Source organism: Euprymna scolopes, chromosome 36, assembly GCF_053919585.1.
Source record: "Euprymna scolopes isolate OS-2025 chromosome 36, ASM5391958v1, whole genome shotgun sequence".
Taxonomy (NCBI): Eukaryota; Metazoa; Mollusca; class Cephalopoda; order Sepiida; family Sepiolidae; genus Euprymna; species Euprymna scolopes.
Window position 1 is genome coordinate 36,168,811 of NC_136517.1, and position 22,979 is coordinate 36,191,789.

General features: G+C 33.0%; 1 protein-coding gene across 2 annotated transcripts in view; it reads left to right on the forward strand.

The window, feature by feature from the left end:
- Positions 1 to 22,979, forward strand: part of LOC145260412 (regulator of microtubule dynamics protein 1-like) — a 104,113-nt gene that overhangs the window by 23,978 nt on the left and 57,156 nt on the right. The window contains exon 2 of one of the 2 annotated variants that reach the window (XM_080118392.1): positions 22,777 to 22,830. The exons of the other annotated variant lie outside the window; for it this stretch is intronic. Coding sequence (XP_079974518.1) covers positions 22,777 to 22,830 — 54 coding nt within the window. The remainder of the gene's footprint in view (positions 1 to 22,776; positions 22,831 to 22,979) is intronic. 2 annotated transcript variants of the gene reach the window in all.

The window sequence follows — 22,979 nt, forward strand, 5'->3', positions numbered from 1 at the left end:
AGGAAATGTCATAACAATATTAACTTCACAGGTGGTCTCCAGTCGCACGTATATTCCAGTCAAGATAGATGACAATGTTAGGTTTTATAATCCTTGCAGAGATGTATTGACTTGCTCCTACATACAGAACCTGGTATTCCCAAATGGTCACCCATCTGGTATTGATCAGAGTTAATGTTGCTGATAATTTAACTAAAATTTATGGTTCTCTCCTGCTAAACTTTCACAAAAAGCACTCGTCCGTCTCGCTACACCACTATCAACAATTTGCCTCACTCTCTATCTGTACCTAAATCTAAACACATTACATGAACAAAGCTTCTTTCTTTTAACTACCTGCCTGTTCAACTCTGTTCTACTGACCTGCTTCCCAGCTGACTACAACATGGGCATATTCAAGTCCAATGTAAACAAGTTCTTGTTGAACCACTCCCTTTGAATAATCAAATTCTGTCCAATTTTCACCATTAACGATCACTGCGCCGTTGTTGTCTCAGTGACTGCCTTACATTCATTAACCCTTATTCTCGAGTGGCCAGTAGGCCTTAATAAGTGGTGACTCCCTTGTAATAAAATAAAACATATCCTGACTTATTTTCATGTTTATTTTATTATTTTTTTTTAACTTGTACTTAGAAGATTATAAATGTTGTCCAGGTCACTGGGAAGGAAATGGTAAAAATGTCGGAAGATTAGTTTCTATTATTTTTATGTACTTTTAAGTTTGAATAATAAGTTTAAAAAAAAAAAAAAAGTTCAATAACTTCTGATATTAATAAAGACATCAGATTGAAGGTACCGATTCCGAATCTGCATTTAGCTTGGCTCTTAGATCAACCATTTAACTGTGATTGCGTGACACACACACACACACACACACACACACACACAGACAATATACATGGAAAGAAACTGGAATCTTAGGAAGATCTCCATCATTCTAGTAATTATTGGAGCAACGGGATTTATGAAAAAGAATTTCAAAAACAACCTGGCAAATATACTCTGTGAACCAAGTGCAAGATAGATTCAAGTAATTACACTTAAAGGAACGGTTAAAATCTTTAAAAAGATCTCTGTTGGAATATGAGAAAGTTGGTGAATGCCTAGAATCTGGTAGGATGCCCCATTTGCAGCTTGAACAAAATAAAAAATAATAAAAAAAAGAGAAAGAAATTTGTTAGATATAGATAGATAAATAGATCATTGAAAGAGTATATTATGGGTTAGAAACTTCAGTTAATTTATTTGTTTACATTTTCGTACATTATTTTCGTTGTATATTTTTGTTTCAACTACATTGCCCTAATTTTTCCCATGTGTTATATTAAAATATTTGTTTTGTGGATTTGTAAAATTCCTGTAATTTTTTTTTTTTTTTTTTTTTTTAATTTTATCAAACATTAAAAATCAGGTATAATATAAATAACTGCCAATCTGGCATTGCTGGCAGTTTTAAATGTTTATTTCACTTTTTTTCTTTTCTTTTTTAAATCTCAGTATTTTAAAGTTTTCAGATGGCATAAATATTGGTACAACCTCCAATTGGAAAATTTGTTTTAGATTTACATTAAATTTCATCTACAGTCATTAGACACCAAATAAGCAAGATACCATAAATTTAAATTGCTTAAGACCGCTTAAGCCTTACATTTTAGACATATTTATTTATTTTTAAAACCATTTAATGGATTTTTTTTTATCAAAATGGGAGTAAGGATGTTATATATTAGTAGATTAATATAAGATTTTAATACTGGTAACGGGACAAAATTGATGCAAAACTGTTCTGTTCAGGGGTATTTTACTTGTCCTGGGACAGTTATTTCAGTTTATAAATAACTAGCAAGGATACCTTACATTGGCCAGGGCAACAGGGATACCTTACATTGGCCAGTGTAACATATTTCTATTAAAACTTCTATCTACCATTATCTATCTGCCTCTCTCCAGCCTCCTCTTTCTTCTTTGCCTAGTCCATTCCTCTCTAGCTGGACACACACACACACACACACACACACACACACACACACACACACACACACACACACACACACAATTCTCCTTTATATAATAGATTCCTCATGGAATTTGTCAGCATTTTCTTTCAAATTAGAACATAATAGCACTGAACCATCATCCCGGTCTTTGTTTTGTAGGTTTTGACTTTTAGCTAGATATACAAACATGCATATACACAGACAATTGCCCTTTATATAATAAACTAGCAGGACTACTCTTCATTGCCTGGGGTAAAAGTGTAACATTACTATTAAAACTTCTTTCTCTTTCCTCCTCTCCCATTTTACTCCTCCCTCTTTCCAATCCTCTCTTTCTCCTCTGCACAGCTTATTCCTCTTTAGCTGGACATACACACACGGACAACTTTGCTTTATATATTAGATTCCTTGAGTAATAAGCTGGTATTGGTTTTCCTGGGCAATGCGGCCTTTAAACATATAAACTCTATCTAAGATATTGAACACTTTTTATTACTATATACGACTTACCAGATATGATATTGTACTATTACTTGTATGACCTCCAGACAAGATTGAGTAGATTTTCTTGTATACAATTGCATAATAAAACACAGTGACATTGTTTTATCCCGAGCAACACTGCCTTTGACTATATCTGATTATATTGAGCACTTTGGATTGACTAACTTATACTCATTACCATATATGGTACTGTATTATTCTTATTTTGGCTTGTGGGCAACACCATGTACTTTGTTGAGTATAAAACATCATAAAAAAAATAACAAAGTCGTATGTAATTCTGTATTTAAACACAGTTGCTCTATCTAGGCTATTGAGCACACTTTGATTATTATGTACAAATTACCAGATATGATAATGTATTATTACTAGGGCTGTGACAACAGCATATTCTTTTCATTGTTTTGACTCTTGAGTATATATCCGTTAATATCTTATGTTTTTATATAGACAGATGTGGTTCTCAGTTGATTGACTGTGTCGGATATATACTTGAGAGTAAAAAGAATGAAAAGAATATTCTGTTGTCACAGCCCTAATTATTACTATTATAAAATCTGGGGAATGCAGAGTAAATTTCTTGTATAAAATAGTCTAACTAAACATAATGTTTTTTGCTGAGCAACACGGTAATATAAACAAAAAAATGGTGATGTTTTTCCTGGTCAACACGCACTTTAAACATCCCTGCTCTATCCATGATATTGAGCGCTTTGGATTGACTAATAACAAAATAGGAGCTTTTTGTGTATATATATACGCACACATTTATTTTGGACCTGTGGAAAAGAGAAAATCTCATTGTGATTTAAAAAGTGTTAGACTGCGATATTGTCAGAGAACAAAAAAATTGATTCAACAAATATTTTCTTTTAAAATATAAATGATTTTTAAACATTAGAAATAAATAAGAATTTTAAAAGGAGTGAGAACTGTGAGGAGTTGAGCAGCAAGATGTCTGTTCACATTACATTTAAACTTCTGCAGGTTAGTACAATTAGGGAACCAGGAAACAGGGAGGGAATTCTGAAGTCTAGCAGCCTAAGGAAAGAAACTATTAAAGTAGAAAGCTATCCGACATCTAGGAAACTCAACAGCAAGAGGATGGGATGTTGCTGCTTGTCGGGTTAGTCATTAGTATGTATGTCGAGGGGACACAAGTGGTATGAGTTCATCAGAACACATTCTATTAAAGTACTTAAAGGAGGCAACATTGTGGCAATGGTACAGAGTTTGGTGCGGAACCTATTAGATTTGAGACTCTTTTTTTTGGGCCCTGTTTAAGAGTCAGAAACTCGTGGTAGATACACCAGCACAGACATGGCAACAATACTCCATGTAATTTTGTGTTAGGGTTTTGTTTATAATGTCAATAGACAATCGATAAGATAGTCATTTTCTAAAACAAAAGTATTTTCTTTCCTTATTTCGTATATTTATATCCTACACTTTGGCCTGTCTATGTATATCTTTATTCTTTTAATGAAATATAGCCTTTCTATTTACAAATTTAGGTTTGCAATTGTTTTTTTTTTTATTTTTAAATAGTCCCACGAATAGGTCAATGTTTAATCTCTCTGATGATAATAATATCAATAACAAAATAACTTTTCACTAGAAGTTTCTGAATTTTTTGAGATGAGGATTGGTTATTCGTATTTGGATTTATTGGATTACTGTTCTCATCAAGATGAGAACAGTAATCCAATGAATCCAAATAATACAAACTTTTCAATTCGCTTACTTTTTTTTTTTTTTTTTTTAAATACAGTGTAAGCTGCTTACTATTGGTTTGATTGCTTTGTTTGATGGCAGATCAACCCTTTTTGGACTATTTACTGTTGAATCTAGTTATGAAAAAGTTTATTGCATTCATTGTTTTTGCAGACTGTTATCCTCATCTTCATAGTTGTCTTTTCACCATGTTTTCGCCAACATCTTCTGGCCTTCATCAGGTGATTAACCACGACAGTATAGGAATGCTGAGTCTTGTTACTGTATCCCCAGTGATTACTGCCTTCCATAGTTGTTGTTATCGTACCACATTTTGGCTAACTAATCCTCTGGCCTGTTTGGGTAGGATTAAAACCACTGTCTTCAAACAATGCTAACTTGGAACCATAACAACTTAACACCTCTATCCACTGTGACACATGAGACAACAACGATGGAAGGCAGTAATCACTTGGAATAAATTACAAGACTCAGCATTCCTGTCCCATCATGGTTAATCATCTGAAGAAGGCCAGAGGATGACTTGGCCAAAACGTGATGAAACAACAGCAACTTTGAAGATAAGGATAACAGTCTGCAAGAAGAATGAATGCACGAATTATGAAGCTTCATCTCAAAGGATTCCAAAAATAAAACATTTAATCTTTCAAATATTTCACAGATTTTATATTGTATGTAGTTTATAGATTGATTTGTTTTGTAACCATATATTTTTGTAAAAAGTAATTGATAAATTCTATTTAGTCCCTAAGTAGGACCTAGCAGCTGAAGAGCAAATGAGGACAAAACTAGTGGTGCTGGACAAGTTCTTGCTGTGAACGTTGTACAAGAGGGAACTGATGATTTGAAGCTTAGGCGAGAACTTGTCATGACAATAAGAATAGTTGAGAAAGACTAGCAGCATCTCTTCTGTGAAAAAAGGATTTTGGAGAAAAATACTCCCCCACCCCCACTAGAGTGTGACCTCAAATTTATACTCTGTCAAGGCAAGAAAGAATGCTCCGTGCAGCACCTCTCCAGATGTGACAGGAGTACTCCATCTTAGAACAATGAATGAGAGTCTGAATAATGCATTTGAAGCCACTGCTTTGATTGAATAGTATTTTTTACTATCAGAAAGCAATGCTTTGTCTATGCACAAAATTCAGATTTTTCCACGGTTTTGAAAATTTGTAGCAGTAATTTTGTGAACTACTAATATGTTCAGGTTCAAATCTTGACACATACCATTTGAAGGTTAGTACTTTATTAAACTCGGATTTTTTTTTTATTGTTATTATTAGTGGCATTAGATATATGTTGGGGTCCGGAGTTTAACTGATGCATTTAAAAAAAATTTTTTTTTTACAAGGAAGTCGCCACTTATCAATGTCTGAAGGCCACTCAAGGTTTAATAAGTATAAGATGGTTGGTGAGGACAACAGCGAAATGATCGGTAGTGGTGAAAATTGGATAGAATTTGATTATTTAAGAAAACGGCACAGTAAGAACTTGTTTACCTCGGACTTAAAAACGGTCGTGTTGTAGTCAGCTAGGTAACGGATCCGCAGTATAGAGTTCCACATGCATACAGTTTTAGAGAAAAAACTGTTTATGGAATTTACATTTAGATTTTGTCAGAGATAGAGAGTGGGATAAATTGTTGACTATGGTTGTAGCTAGACAAGTGTTTGCTGTGAATGTTTTGCATGGGAAGGGGACCATAGATTGAAGCTGAGTTGTGCACTTGCCAAAGCCATGAAAATAACAGTAGAACAACGATAGACTCGCAACTGAGAAATAGATTGCAAGGAAGAGAAAAGGGCAAAACCTACAAGGTTACGAAGATGGTTTTGAACTCTGTCAAGATAGAAAAGGGTGCTCGGAGCCACCCCCACCCCCTCCGGATGTGGCAATTGCATCCAATTTTAGGGTGTATTTGGCTCTTATATAGATAGAGGATTGCGCCAGGAATGCATCCTTTATAAGCATAGATCATAACACCAAGATAGCAAAAATTGAATCTAACCTTCAGGTTCAGTATGTTAACAGACCTGCGTTCTAACTGCTTAGTTAATGCTATCCGAAACAAATAAAGTGCTAGCAGTTATGATTAACTTTTTAGAAGAGCAGTAACAAAGCAAAAATGATGAGTGTCTGCCTCTCGATTATTGATCTACTATTGAATTATTAAAAATCTTGATAGCATTATTATCAAAACGAACTTGCTTCTCGTTGGTTGACATCTCTATCCTCTCCTGGGCTTTTAATCTTAAAAATAGTAATAATTCGTCCTGTTCGGCTACTGAATGGTTGAGGAGTGGTCGTTGTTGGAGTGTGGAAAGGTATCGTTTTTTTTTTTTTTTTTTTTTTTTTTTTTTGTATGGACCTTCATGAATTATTGATTTTATTCACTCGGTATTGTTTTCTGACCATTGATTGGCTGCCTTCATTTTGTCTTAAGCTGTACAATTGTCAATATTGATTCTCTCTTTTTTTCTTCTCCCTCTCTCTCTTTCTATTTTGTTCTGAGCTGGGAATATCGCCCAAATGCAAATAATAATAATAATAATAATAAAACTAAAGAGAAAATATCCACAAACGAGACAATTTTGAAGAAATTTAAATAGTCACATAATATATGAATGGTTTTAGATCATTCGGACTATTTTTTATTTTTTTTTTATTTTTACAATGTTTGTTATTTTTGCAACGTTTCTGCTGATGTAACTTCTGAGCTACTTCAAGTACACCTTTTGAATCTGAGAATCTTGGAACTCGGAAACCTATCCAAAATTTTGAATAAAGCAACTTATTTAATTCACTGAGTTAGATCATTTCTGTGTTTTATTTTGAGGTTACAATGGCACCCGAGTTCTACACCAAATAACAGACTTGTAAATCAGGAAAAGAAATCTTCCAACAAAACACAAATATATATATACTAGCAGTTCAGCCCAGCTTTGCTCGGGCCCTATGTACTGTCCATAACTTTATATGCATATGTATGTATTAAAAAGTGTGCATATGTATGGTAATGTCTTTCTATATAATAAGCTTCCTTAACTACCATAAAGAAAAGTTGGTTGAGACTGCAGAGGTCAATTTTTTTTTTTTTACTTTGACCCTAATTTTGACCCCCTTAACATTTATTGCTTTGAGCTCAAATCAAATTAAAATATCTGACCCATATCCAAGTAACCTACATCTAAAATTTCAAGTGTTTAGACCCAAAATTGACAGAGGAATTTGGTAGAATCTACAAAGGGCAACTCTCAACTTTGACTTCTTGGCAGCCAAATTTTCGCCCAAAAACTGATTAAAAAGCTTGCTGAAAGTCTGAATACCCTTTATGTAAAATTTCAAATGGTTTAAAAATGGCAAAATTGGCTTAATAGTTTGTTAGAGACCGCAAAGGTCAGATCTTTTGAACTTTGACCTCTTGGAAGCCAAATTTTCAGCAAAATAATGATTAAAAAGCTTGCCCTATGTCTAAATAACTTTTATGTAAAATTTCAAATGTTTAGACTAAAAATTGGCAGAGTTATTTGTTAGAGACCGCAGAGATCAATTTTTTTTTAACTTTGACCCCTTAACATTTACTGTTTGGGGCTCAAATCAAATTATAAAGTTAGATCCATGTCCAAGTAACCTATATTTAAAATTTCAAGTGTTTAGACCCAAAATTGGTGGAAGAGTTTGGTAGAGTTCTCATAGGTCAAATCATTGAACTTTGACCCCCTTAACAGCAAAATTTCTGGCCGAAACCCAATTAAAAAGATTTTCCCAAATCTCAATACCCCATATGTCAAATTTCGAATCTGTAGACCGAAAATTGAGTTATTTGGTAGGGAAATGTACACACACACAGATGGACAGACACATACACAGACATTTTCACTTTTCTAGATATATAGATTTTTGTGTTTCTCATCTATTTTCCTTAAATCAGCTGAAATATGCAGAAGATGACCTGAGTTCAGTTATGGATTGGGGTACAAAATAGTATAACATAACGTATAACAGATTTTGTTTAATCTTGTTAAGACTCTACTCATGTCTTTCAGTCGTAGGTGTGTCTCTTTTCATCCTGATTCTCATAGGTGGCTTTGTTCTTGAGGAGAAATCAACTCTGAAACTTTTTGGTCTTTCTTTCTCATCAATTCTTTCTCGGGATTTATACATTAGATCCATTGTTCTTTCGGATTCTTGTAAAGTCTGTTTGCTCTATCGCTCTAAACACTTTCTCACACCAGAAACTGTTTTTTTTATCTCTACAAATCTACCATCAGATCATGGACGGAATACTGATTTCATATTTGAGCTGATGAACTCTGCCCCATTTGAGCTGAGGAAACTTATCTGTAATTTCATTGATTCCACTCCTTCTTCTTCTCTGCAACCTTTATCTCACAGATGTTTCTAGTCTTTTCTATAAATACCGTTTGGCATGTGTTCTTCAGAATTATCCAATCTATTCTCTGCTTCCTTTGTTCCAGCTCATTTGATGGAGTCCGCTGGACCAATGAATCAATTCGCTGTTTTGATACCTCATTGTAATTCAGCTATTCCAGTGGTTTCTTTTCAAGAACTTCAGACTTGACTTATGGAACTGTCTTCTTGCTAAATGTTTTCCTCTTACCTATAGCATTGTTCTTTTCATGATTAAAGTCAATAGGCATCTCATGTCTTTGCAATAATCATCTTCTGTTCTTGTAAGCTCCTTACATCAAGTGGCTTCATGCCTTGTCTGCAGGTGATTTTCATTAAAAAAAAACAAAAAAACTGGGATCTTAGTGGCTGAGCTTTTTTCTTTTTCGGTTCTTACTTTAGCTAGACAAGAGGTTGAAGAGGCCTGATCCGATCATTCAGCTGGTCACATTATGCCTTAGTATTTTTTAGTTTACCCCCGACCGTATTATTCAGTTTGATTTTTTTTTTTTTTTTTTTTTCCAAAAATTCAAAATCTTGTTCCTCATTTTTATTTATCTCCACAAATAGATACTAGAAGATGGGGGCTGAGGACCATTCAACAAAATTTACCAATGCCAAAGAGTAATGTCTTCGAAGAGTTTTTTTATGAAGTATGTCTTACGTGTGTTTCGTTGAATAGCAGAAAACTACTAAACAACTACTCAGAGACAAATGTATGTTCCTCAAAATATTTTTTATATGGTATGAAAAAGGATTTGGAGAAGAAATATTTACATACAAACCAAACCAAACTTAGGTTATCTATATAAAGTTCAGTTTTTCGTCGCACTTTAAAAGCCTACTTTTTCTATTTAATAATTATTAAAACGAACTTGATATACTCAGTCATGGATATGCAAGCAACTAAATAAAGATCAATAAATTTGCACACTCTTTGAAAAACAAACTTTCATTAATTAATTGATTTTTTATGGTTTCTTATTGGATGATTGGTTTTATATTTAACTATTACACTCTGTTCTATTTATGCATATTTTTTACATTGTGCATAGCATTTAGGATGAAAGCGTCCTAGCACATATATATATATATATATAGAGAGAGAGAGAGAGAGAGAAATGACCTGGTCTGTGTGTGTCTGCGCGCGCGGACAGTCTTTACTAAACTCCTCTCTGGATTTTTGGTCTACAGACTTGAAACTCAATATATAGAGAATTTGGATATGTGGAACAAATTCGATTTTGTTTTTAGCCGGTAAAAATAGCTACTAACAGGTCAAAATTGAAAAAAAACCAAAAAACATTGACCTTGGCAAGAGTAAGTCGACTAAACCTGTTACTTCTGCCCATGAGTGAACCAATGATGTGAAGCTTAGGCGAGCACCTATCATGATAATAAAAATAGAGTAGAAAAAGACTAGCAACATCTCTTCCGTGAGCAATGAGACATAGGTTGGAGCTTGGTTGATAATGTGTGACCTATTAGATTTGATTTTTTTGGGGGGGGGGGTCCTGTCTAAGACAGGAATTAGTAGTAGATGTACCAGCAACAATACTCGATGCATGGGTGAATTGTGGCTTTATAAAGGTATAGGATATTCTCAGGTGCAAGTAATTTTCTAGCATAGTAAAGGGAGCCCACTTTCCTTGCAGTATTATTGGCAATGTCTTCAATGTTGTTGTTCCGGTTCATGTTGCCTGTAAATATTAAGCCAAGGAGTTTACACAATGTCTTTTGTAATTGCTAAAGGAAAGAAGCTTAGTCTTAGTAGCATTAAATGTTAGCATCCATTTATGGCCCTGTTCCACTAGACTGAGGGTCATACTCCTCCTGGAACAGACAAAATTCCTTCAACAAAAGTATTGCACCACTTTTATGTCTCTATTGAAGTTAATTCCTAATGATCTCTTAGTTTGTGAATGAATATATTCTAAAGAAGCTTTTTAATCTCTACTTCAGTGTGCATGTGAGTTTGTTTCCTAGAAACTCCAAAATGGCTATTCCGATTTTTTGTAGTGGAATGCCTCTGAAACTTGATAATCAAAAAAAAAAAAATTGATTAAAGAAGGAACAATCCGATTTTGACCAAAGTTAATACCCTTATACAATTTAATAAATTTGGGGTGCATTCAAAATAAATGTTTTTGTCTTGAGCACAATTGAGCCATGATACTTGACGTTTTCATCTTAAACTTTAATTCTAGCCATTATATAAACATATTTTTTATAAAATCAACAGTGGGTTCTGTACATTGCAATGAAGACAATTTATTCTGGACCAAGTCACTGCAAGGAGGCATATGAAGCTTCCTTATTGTAGGTTCCTGACCAGAGCAGGCAAACAATCGATTTGATTGAAAAATTGTGCGATTTCACAAATTTCAATAATAATAAAAGTATTGAAAGTGTGAAGCATTCATTGATCCTCATTCAATCCCAAGCAACGTCAGGTTTCCCTGCTAGTCATTTATAATCGAAGAAGAAAGTACATTTTAAATTTTTAGGGATACTAATTAAATCCATATATTGCGGATTTAGCACTTGTACAAGCCGGAAAATTGCTGGAAAATTCACAAATGCAAGATATATATATATATATATATATATATATATATATATATAAGGGTAAGGGTTTAGGCTCATTACCGTTGGGTCCTGATTTCGAATCTTGCTAGATATAGCCACTCTGATGAGTCGTAGACGACGAAACACATGTCAGTGAATAATTACATTTTAAAAATAATATATATACTGCTCCCCATGCCCCATGTGGGGGTACCAAATTGGTTAAAAAGGGAAAATTATTCCCGACTCGCATTTAGGTAAAAATGCACTTTCGTAAATAATTGAATTCATTCAAAACATATCGCTAAAACCAAAACAAAAACATCTATATATATATATATATATATATATATATATATATATATATAAATTCACAAATGCAAGATATATATATATATATAAATTCACAAATGCAAGATATATATATATATATATATAAAATTCACAAATGCAAGATATATATATATATATATATATATAAAATTCACAAATGCAAGATATATATATATATATATATATATAAAATTCACAAATGCAAGATATATATATATATATATATATAAAATTCACAAATGCAAGATATATATATATATAAAATTCACAAATGCAAGATATATATATATATATAAATAAAATTACTGAACATTCTTGCGAAATTTTAAAGATAAAGCTGAACGTGTGTGTGGTCTCGAATAGGCTCATATATGGTTGGCTATTTTAAAAAACTTATTACATATAATGATAGATGTATCGAGGATCATGAATGGGTATGTTTGATCTGGCAGAACGGTGGTCATAAAATTTGTGGGGTCTGCGTTCGCGCCTGGCCCCCAAAGTATGGAAATAAAAAATGAAAAAAAAAACGTTTACAAGTGTTTTTGATATAAATGTACATAAGAATACTTTGATAAGTATGTTTCAACTTAAATAGAGATGGTATAATAAAATTGTGGGGTCTGCGTTCGTGCCTGGACTCCATGGAAATATGGCACAAACTTTAATAAAGACTTTTCATATCTATTTGCATAAGTATACTTTGATAATTATGTTTCAGTTTGAAGAAATCTGGTATAATAAAATTATTGGGTGTTCGTTCGTGCCTGACCTCCATAGAATGTAAATATGTCACAAAGTTTAACAAGGGTTTTTAAAAGGGGGTGAGGGTCCACAATAACACCTTCACTTTAATCTTAATTCACGTTAGATTTTCTTTTGAGTTGAATCATATCGTGCCGAAAAAAAGCTGCTTTCAGGACTGCCAGCAACCACTGTAAAAGAGTAATAAAAAATGCAAGAGAGCTATATGCCCAGTCTGTTAAATCCAAAGTAGTTGATCAGCGGCTTGGTTCCCACCAGTTTTGGCAAATAACAAATAGGATCCTGAACAGAAGTGTGCATTCTAGCCCAACCATTATCAATGGACCAGAGGTCATCTCGTCAGCGTCAGACAAGGCCAAACTATTTGCAAAGAACTTTGCAGCTAATTCTACCCTATGCGACGAACGCCATCAACTCCCCATATTTCCTTCTATAACACAGAATAAGCTAGGTAACATACAAATATTCGTGCATGAGATCGCCAAGCTAATCAAGAACCTAGATTCCAGTAAAGCAACTGGCCCTGATGGCATCCCAATTATAGTGTTAAAAAAGCTTCAACCAGAACTTGCTCCCATACTTACAAAACTATTTAAGCGCTGCCTTAAGGAGAAGTGCTTTCCGACTCCCTGGATGACCTCATCAGTTTGCCCTGTATTTAAGAATTCAGGTGATAAGTCATCTCCCTCTCAGTACAGACCAATAAGTCCTGTGTGTTATGAGTAAGTTGGTGGAATCCATATTAAATAGAGAAATAGTCAACCACCTCAGCAGGAATAACCTTCTTAGTGACACACAATATGGTTTCTGCTCTGCAAGATCTACCGCAGATGTGCTGACGGTTATATCCCACAGGATTAGTAAATCTCTTGACAAAGGCTTCTTTTCTAGGGCAATTGCTCTTGACATATCAAAGGCTTTCGACAAGGTATGGCATAAGGGTCTACTTCACAAGATTTCCAGCTACGGTATAACTGGAAATGTTTTCTCAATCATTAAATCATTTCTCTCCGATAGGCTCATAAGAGTAGTGGTAGATGGACAAAAATCGGAGGCCTGCAATATAAATGAGTCCCTCAGGGGTCAATCCTGGGCCCAACTCTCTTCCTGATCTACATCAATGACCTCTCTAAACACATACTTAAATCATTCGGTGACATCTATGCTGATGACACGACCATATACGGCAACACATCAAAGGCTATAAATGACAAAGTTCTCTCTGATTCTCTCTCCTCTGATCTCGAGCGCGTGGTTCAGTGGGGGAAGATGTGGCTGGTTACCTTTAATGCATCCAAAACCAAACTCCTATCCTTACATCATCAACGCTCTCATCCCCATCTGGCATCAATTGTGATGGATAGCTCTCGTCTGGGTGAGGCCCCGTGTTTTGACAAGCTTCTGGGTTTGACCTTTACTCCTGATCTGAAATGGAACACGTACATCAAGTCTGTTGCCAAGGTCGCTGGAAAGATGGTGGGATCCTTCTACCGCTCCAGAAGATATCTCACTACTGATGCAATTCTCTATCTATATAAAAGCCAAGTACGTCCAAGGATGGAATACTGTTGCCATATCTGGCCAGGAGCTGCTAAAAACAGGCTATCCTGCCTTGACAGAGTACAAAATAGACTTCGTGGCTTAGTGGGGGATGCCCTTTTCTCTACCCTGCAACCTCTCTCCCACAGAAGAGACGTTGCGAGCCTATCCTTGTTTTATGGTTATTTCCATGGCAGGTGCTCGTCTGAACTCTAATCTCTGGCCCCCCCCTCGCCAATCTTTCACGAAAAACACCCGTCTAGCTGAATCCACTGTGAAAAATTTCCCCCACTCTATATCTGTGCTTAGATCAAAACGCGGATTGCATGAACAAAGCTTCTTTCTTAGAACTGCACGCCTGTGGAACTCTGTTCCATCTGCCTGCTTCCCACCGGACTACAACTTGGATGTCTTCAAACCCAATGTTAACAAATTCCTAATGAACCGCCCCCTTAAGTAAACACTTCATCAAATCTCCACACTAACGTAATGTACTTGCAATAACCCTTATCCCTGAGTGGTTTCCGGGCCTTGATAAGTGGTGATCACCGTGTAAAAAAAAAAATAAATAAATAAATTCACGTTCTTATTAAAGTGAAAGCCAAAAAAAAGTCGGAACTTTAGCCAATTCTCGACACAAATTTTGCATAATTCTGTTTTTTCCTTTTCCACTTGCACGTGGCACTCTTTCGAAAATAGATAAATAATAAAAATTAAAAACATTACTTGTTATTGTGTCAAAAGAAGGAAAAAATCCTGCTCACGTGATTACGTGTCTTTATAAAAACATTTACATAACCTTTTTATTTATATATCTGTTTAAGCTTTTTTTTTTTTTTGTCAGTGTACTAGAAGGAATTCAGTTGATTACAACCCTTTCTGCGTGTTCTTTACATTGCAATAGTACAACCCTGAATCCAATGGCGCAATACTACACCATTCAATACTGTAAAACTGAAACAAAGCTGTTCTGCTTGAAAAGGGTGCCATTTTCTTATTCATATTTATATCGCTTCTTTGCTTTAAAAAACTAAAGTAATTACGTGTTTACTTTTTTAATATCCCATTTTGATGTTTCGGATTATTTTACTAAAGTAAAGCTTCATTATTTTTCAAAACTGTTTTTGTTTCTTTGTTTTTCGATATTTCGTCGATATTATTTAGTAAGTGTTTAGCAGAAAAGCCAATAAACGACTACCCGAAAAAATAAATATACAAGAAATAAATGTTACCATAGTCAATAAAAGTTTAGTTCATGTTTTTTTTTTGTTGTTTTGAAATAGTTTTTAATGCTCTTTACTTGAAATAATTTCAGCGAACCGAAATTAAAATGAAATTTGAGGTGATGACTACTTAAATGAATTTTTATATAAACTACACATGCCATAATCGAATATTCCTCAATCACAAAATAACGGAAAACATTAAAATATGTTTCTAAATATTCCTTACGTTGACGGAACTCTCTTAAATTGTTAACATAGAATGCTCAGGTGCCCCTCCTTCAAATTGAAAACGGGGCTCTCCATTTCAAAGTCGCTGCCATTTTGATTTTTTTTTTTTAAACCAGTTCGTGAATTAAAAAAAAAAAAAAATTTTTTTTACAAACTACTTAAAAATACAAACCAATGAACTTTTCTACCATAAAACTAACATTTATTGACTATGGTAACATTTATTTCTTGTATATTTATATTATTATATATATAACATTTTCTCTTTGTAAGGAAACATCATTTTGTTGGTCATTCTTGGCTACGAATGGAAACAAAGTTGATATAAAAAATATATTTTCGCGAAAATTATCTTTACTTTCATCATATTTTGCTTAGGGTAAAATTTTTGAGTATCAAAACCTATCTCTTTACAACCCCCTCCTTTTCATAACCTATCATATTTTTATCAATCACAGTCCATTTTCTGTTGACTGTTTTTGAACCCAGTTAACTACGGGTACTTCTGCTAGTATGTGTATATATATATACACTAGCAAAAGTACCCGTCGTTGACTGGGTTCAAAAACAGCCTACAGAAAATGGACTCTGATTTATGAAAATATGATAGGTTATGAAAAGGAAGGGTTGTAAAGAGATAGCTTCGAATTTGGGGGTATCAAAATCAAAGCAAAATATGATGAAAGTAAAAATAAAATAGATAAACCCCATCATTTATTATACCATACCTGTTCACACTGAAACACTTATCACAATATTCTGTGGATCTGTATTAAAAAAAATCTTGTTAAACTTTGTGACATATTTTCATTCTATGGAGGTCAGGTATATTATTATAAATAAAAAACCGGATAAAATACTGTTAAAAACTCGCTCAATACATGTTACTGTGATATAGGTTGACATATATTCGGCGGGTTTTTAATTATATTTTGTATAGTTTTTTATTTATAACACCTTTTTCCAAACTTACGGTGTTAAAGAGGGTGTGAGCGGCCATCTTGAATTTTCGAATACATCGGTAAACACTATGTTTTTCGAGCTGAATAAATATGTTACATTGAATAAAAACACAAAAAATATATCCAGTTTGGCAGAAAAGTAACTTATCTTGCCTTTGATAACATTTATTTGTTATATATTTGTTTTTTGACAACTTTTTCGAATCTATGTGTACAGTAATACAAACCCGTTTTTTTTTGTTTTTTTTTTTGCTGTTGTTTCTTGCTTTTTACACTTTTAGATCGTATTTTAAACTAAACTTCGGAGGTTGGAATGCCCCCCCACCTAAAATGTACTTGGAAGAATCGATTTTATAGTGAGATTTAAGAATGGTTAGTCGAAAAAAAGGTGAAAAACAAAACAAATAATCAATAAATAATTGTTACCAAAGGCAATAAATGCTACTTTTTTTTACTTACATGAATGAGTTTATTTTATGTTTTCAAGCGCTTTTCTTTATTTTTTAATAATCTAATGCGGGTGTGTGGGTGCCAAATACCTCCAGATTTTCTAGAATTTCCCGCTAGATTGTAAACGAAATCTCCAGATCTAGCAGGAAAACCGCTAAATTGTAACACTGGTCACGTGACAGGAAGCGGTAATAAATAATTGTCCCTAAATAAAAAAAAAAATGGCCTCTCGGTACAAAGAAATTCACCTATTTATCATAGAAAAATTAAGTATAATGTTATAATTAAAAAGAAATATATAAAAACACACATGGATATAGTAAACATATTATACCAAAACGTGGAAGCCATCCGTCCAGTGTTTTTTTAGACAATTAATTCCGAACGAACCAACAGTTACATTTTTATATATATAAGATATATATATATGTATATATATATTTATTTATTTTTTTTTTTCTTCAGTGGTTTTTAATTTGACTCCAGAATTGTGAGAACTCCATCCTTATTTGAATAACTAATTTTGTACTTCTAATTTTAGAAAGCTTCTCTTGTGACAAACTGCATAATAGATATCTTAAACCTGCAGAGACATGCAATGTATTTTCTTATCTATTTAAGCATCTCTATCGGTTGGGTTTGGATGATATCGTTTGTATCTTGTTATCTAAATGTCTTTAAAGAATGGGAGGGCAAATTTTCTACGTTGAATAATCTGTGAACTGAGGAAATAATCTATCAGGTATGTGTATGGAGTGTGATAATATAAGGAAGTGAAACCTAGCCACTGAGGGTTGGAGATATGTGTTGCATGGAGAGAAATAATATAAGAATGATACGAAAGACATGTAATTGGAGTCTTAAAGGGAGGGTTAGATTTGATGATTTCAGAGGAAGACTAAATCTTATATTTGAACAAGAGCAGACTTTGTTAGTATGGTCATGTCAAAAGAACATATAAATCTTCGGATTATTTGATATAGAATAGTCGAGGTAGCAGGGTCAGTTTACGGGCGAAGGCAAGGCACAACTTGAGAGAAAGGGGGATGAATAAAGATCTGTATAGAGGTAGGTTAGTTTGGAAGTCAATTTTTAAAAGCTGTTCAATATATGCCAACATGTAAAATGATTATTAAATCGATGATGATGATAGCTTCTTTCTGATGACCATTTAAAAAAATCTTTCCTATGAAAATCTCCAAAAGATTCTTAGTATTCCTTATTTGGAGTATAAAAAGAACCTAATGTTTACTTTTGACAGCCTCGTAACTCTCACTTCCCTTATTTTGTCGTTTAGTTCTCACATTCCATGAGCGATGTTTTTGACAAAAGAGGAAGAATTGCTGTTTTCTGTGTCATAATCTATTTATCTAACACTTATTGTTGTTAGCCTGTTTTGTTTTACTTTGAAGTAGTATTTTTTTATAGTTCCTTACATCAAGTGGCTTCTTGCTTTGTCTGGAGCGATTTACATAAAAACTATGCCTATGTGGGCCTCTCTTATTTTAATTTAGTTTCATTTTGGCTTATATGAAAAAAGTATAAAATGGTGTATTTCTGCCACATCTGGAGAGGTGTTGATCAACACTTTCCTGTCTTGACAGAATACAAAATTGATTTTGAAATCTAGCGGGCAGCTCATCTCTTCTGTTCCTTATTATTCTTTTCTCAGAAAAGAGGTTAATAGTTTCTCTCTACGCTATTGTAATTTCTATGGAAGATGCTCAACTGAGCTTGAATCTCTGGTTCCTCCTTGTAAGACATTCACAGCAAGAACTCATCTAGTTACCATAACTAAAAAAAACAAACCTTCTTTTATTTATGTACCTAGTCTCAAGTAGAATTTCACAATATAGAGCTTCTTTCCAAAGGCTTTCCATTTGTAAAACGCATTACTACAGGACTGCTTATCTGCAGATTACTACATAGTTATCTTTAAATCCAATGTCAACAAATGTTTGTCATAAATTGTAAACTAATGAAACTCAGTTCATTTCCTTAATCGGTTTTAATACTCCCATAATATTTTTCATTATTCAACTGACACTTATTCCATCTCATTGACTTTTATCCTCGAGTGGCCTGATAAATGGTGGCACATTAGCATAAAAAAAATAAATGTGTAAAAAATAAATCTGTTCTCATCTTGAGTGTTATTTTTACGTTTCGGTCGATGTAACCTCCGATCTTCTTTAGGTGTATCTTGTAGAACTGCGGAATCTGCACGGAATTTCAAATGGCATCCTTTATTAAACCCACAAGAGCAGCATGCTGCTCTCGCTCCAGTCAGCCATAACTGGGTGGAAGTCTCTTGTGCAACATTTAGGAGCCTTAAACATATTTTTTGTTTGTAGATGTAAATATCACTATTACATCTTTGGAATGAAAAAGGGTTTTATAAAAAAAAAAAAAAAAAAATTCAAAGCACATGGGGGAGAATTTTGTTCAGTCACCATTTTTGATTTTGGGAAATTTCAAAAATGTTGTATTTAGGTCTAAATAAAAATAAAAGGCAAGAAAAAATCTTAAATACTATTTATAAAATATTTTTAATAAAAATAAACCTAAAATTTTATTGGCTTCATTAGATAATCGTAAGTTCTTAAAACATAATTTACGAAACTAAAAACTACTTAAAAAGAAATTCTTATTAAGACACGTTTTCTCCTAAATAAATATTCTTGCTTTTCATTAAAGAAATGCTACTTTTTGATTTTTATATTAATATTATTTCATATTTTATCTTGGTTACTAGCATAAGAAAAAAATAAAAGATTATTATTAATTAAAATCTAATTTTCAAGATTTACCCACGCTAAATTAAAGCCATCTTCTTCACAAAGATCCAACTTCTTGGGGTTAATACCACAAGCAAAATGAAGAGAAGAAAAATAAAACCAGTCTTGATTGAAAAAGATGTCTTACACTGAAAGTTGTAGGAGGGGGGGGGTCTAATTTTTTTCAAATCAACCTTATGAAATGTTTGCAAAGATATGACTGACTTTTTCTCTCTCACACATATACATACATACATACATACTCCTATAATTTTTTCTTCTTTTTTTGTGTATTGATATTCATATTAAAAACCCTTTTTTCTAATTATTTAAAAAGAAAATACAACTTATTTATATATGGGTTATGGAATTGCATTCATCTGCAAAAGATCTACCTAATTTGCATATTCTTTTAAACATTTATTTTAATTTCCTATTAGTTTTTTCTGTTTTCTTTTGGGATGATCATCTTTTGTTAACTATTATGTGTAATCATATTCATGCAGATATTCCATGTGATTTATACTTGTGTAATATTTGCATAAAAAGGTTATAGTAAACACAAACCTCTTTCTCTATATATTCATGCATGCATATATATATATTTAAAAAAAATTTTGCCTACCAAACTCCTCTGTCAGTTTTTGATCTGCAAACATGAAACTTAATATATAGGGTATTTGAACCCATGCAAAACTTTTTATTTGGGTTTTAGCCAAGGAAAATCGGTGCAAAAGTGAAAATTAAAAAAAAAAATGATATTTGGTGAAAGTTAAATGCCAGCATTACGAATATGCATGCATAACGTAATAGCTATTAGCTCATGTTTTAATTTTTAGCCTTGCATCAAGCATGTCTTCATAGCTCAGGCATTAATGTCAAAGGAAAAAGTAAATCGTAAGCTAAACATTTTGGTTTTGATTCTCGGTGGTGGCGCAGAAGTCATTTTTTTAAATTTTTTTTTTTTTTTAAATAATTCCTATATATTGGGTTCAATATGATATAATAAATATGAAATCTGCATTTATTAAAATATCATATTTAAGCATATTTTACGACCAGGCAATACCGGGCTGTCTGCTAGTGTGTGTGTGTGTGTATATATATATATATATATATATATATATATATATATATATATAATTCTGTTGGGATTAAAGTTTCTATATATAAATACTGTTATTTATATTAGATTGAAGTTTACCATTGTGTATATCAGGTAAACACTACATCCCTTTGTTTTCATTAATATATATATATATATATATATATATATAATTAGCAAAATAACTATTTCATGACAAGTGTTCTGCTAGTCTATCATTTAAAGAAGAAAGTCTGATTTTCTCCGTGTGTATACATGCGCATATCTGTCCAGTTAAAAGTTTTTAAAAAACTGCACCAGGTACACTTACAAGCCTTACATTATCAGATTTGGTGTGGACTCTGGCATTTTATAACAAAAATATACTTTAATTTTTATACACTGCCATTCAATAGGGATCAAATTTAGAGCAAGGTTAAAAAAATTTTTTAAAACAAAAAATCTTATTTTGAATTTTTGAGGTGGGAATTGATCATTCGTATCATTTAGATTCTTTAAGCTACTGTTCTCATCTTTAGTGTTATTTGTACAACGTTTCAGTCGATGTAATCTCCAACCTTCTTCAGAGGTATTCTGTCCACTTGCACAAGGACCTGTGGTGCAATGGATAGAATACTTGGTTAAATTCAGTTGTAATTATTACACTCTTCTGGAGGTTGAAGGCTCAACTGCGAATTACTTAGGACGTCTATTCAGTCATAGTTGATGAAATAAGAGCATATAAACCTAGTGAATTAAATAAAGGGTTCCATTAGAAATTCTGTGCAGATTCCTGAATTTGACAAAAAGATTCCCCAAGTTTGACATGATATACCTGAAGAAGATTGGAGGTTACATCAGCCGAAACGTTGTGAAAATAACACTCAAGATGAGAACAGTAGTCTGAAGGATCCAAATAATCTGAATAAAAAAAAAATCTATTTTTCTAAAAGTAGTTTTAACAATACTTTATTTAGGTCAAATTCACTATGCACAGAGTATCAAAACGAAGATTTCTAATTGTTATCTACTCAAAAGAGTGTCTTTCTTTTTGCGAATTTTAAACAATATTGGAGCTGGGGGTTGTGTAGATGCTTGATGTACATAAAAAGTATGTCTGTCACAAACATATCTTAAGAAGCAAAGAGTTATGAAAGAGAGTGAAAATAATTGGAAAAAAATGTTATGCACACCTTTTTTCTTCTTCTTTTATTCTATTTTCTTTTTCAGCTCTCCGGTCATGCAAGGTCACCCTACTAGTTGAAAAAAAAATCAGGAACACAAGTCTTGCGCCACTTTTATGTCCCCTTACAAATATTAATCTTAGATGTTATTAAGGCTTATATCTAGTATCCATATTCAAATTTTGATCAAAATCCATTAAATGATTTTGATTCCAGAAAATGTCTACAATTTAAAGCTTATGGTTAAGGGCTTTTAAGAAATTGAAATTCAGGGAATTTTTCTAAATTAGTGTAATAACTATAGATCACATTTAATCTAAATCAGAAATATTTGAATTTTAAAATAAGTTGTACCTATATTCCATTAAAATACTCTTAAGAAACTGAGTTTTCTAGGAATTTTAATTTTTGTCTAATACATATGGTTAAATTTTTATCAAAATCGGAAGTAGCTGAAAATTTACAAGACTGCCAACCACTGTTTGCCCCATTTGCATGACTAAATCAAATTGAATATAGCCCACATTATCCACTCGTGAAAAATGCTGGTTGTCAGCCCCAACTTGGGGGAAAAAAAAACAACATAACACTGACTTTAAATTAGGTTAAAGAAAACAAGCAAAATAATTCTTACTCTAACAAAAATAGACAACTCCTGACTCGGCTATACTTTTTTTATTTTTTCAAGTAAACTATTTTATAATTTAAAGAACTTAAAATTGTTTGAAGAAAGATCTTTTATTTTATTTATTTATTCATTAATTTTTCTTCTTTTTTTTTTTTTTTTTCTCTCTCTCACATCAACACTGGAGCCACACCCACCCAAACACACATTCACAAATTCTTGCTTTTAGAAAAATTGAAAATCCCCTTCCCCAACAATTATGTTATATCGCCATTTCACTGATTCTCTCTGCTCTCACTCTCCTGAAACCTGAAAAAATAAAACCCCAACACAATAAAAAAAAAAAAAGCTTATCCACCTTCTCCTGTTCTATTTTTATGTACCTAGGGCATCCAATACTACAGCCTCTGGGGGTCGCACTCATTCAAAGAAGAACAAAAGGTAATTTGTGTCGTATGTACACCCTTCACCGGCCCAGCCGTTGGCACACTCGTAGGGCCCCTTGTGCACATCGATGTTGTCATCTTTCTTCTACTACGATATCGTGTTTCCAACTTTCTCTTTTTTCTGTTTATATCTTTTTTTTTTTT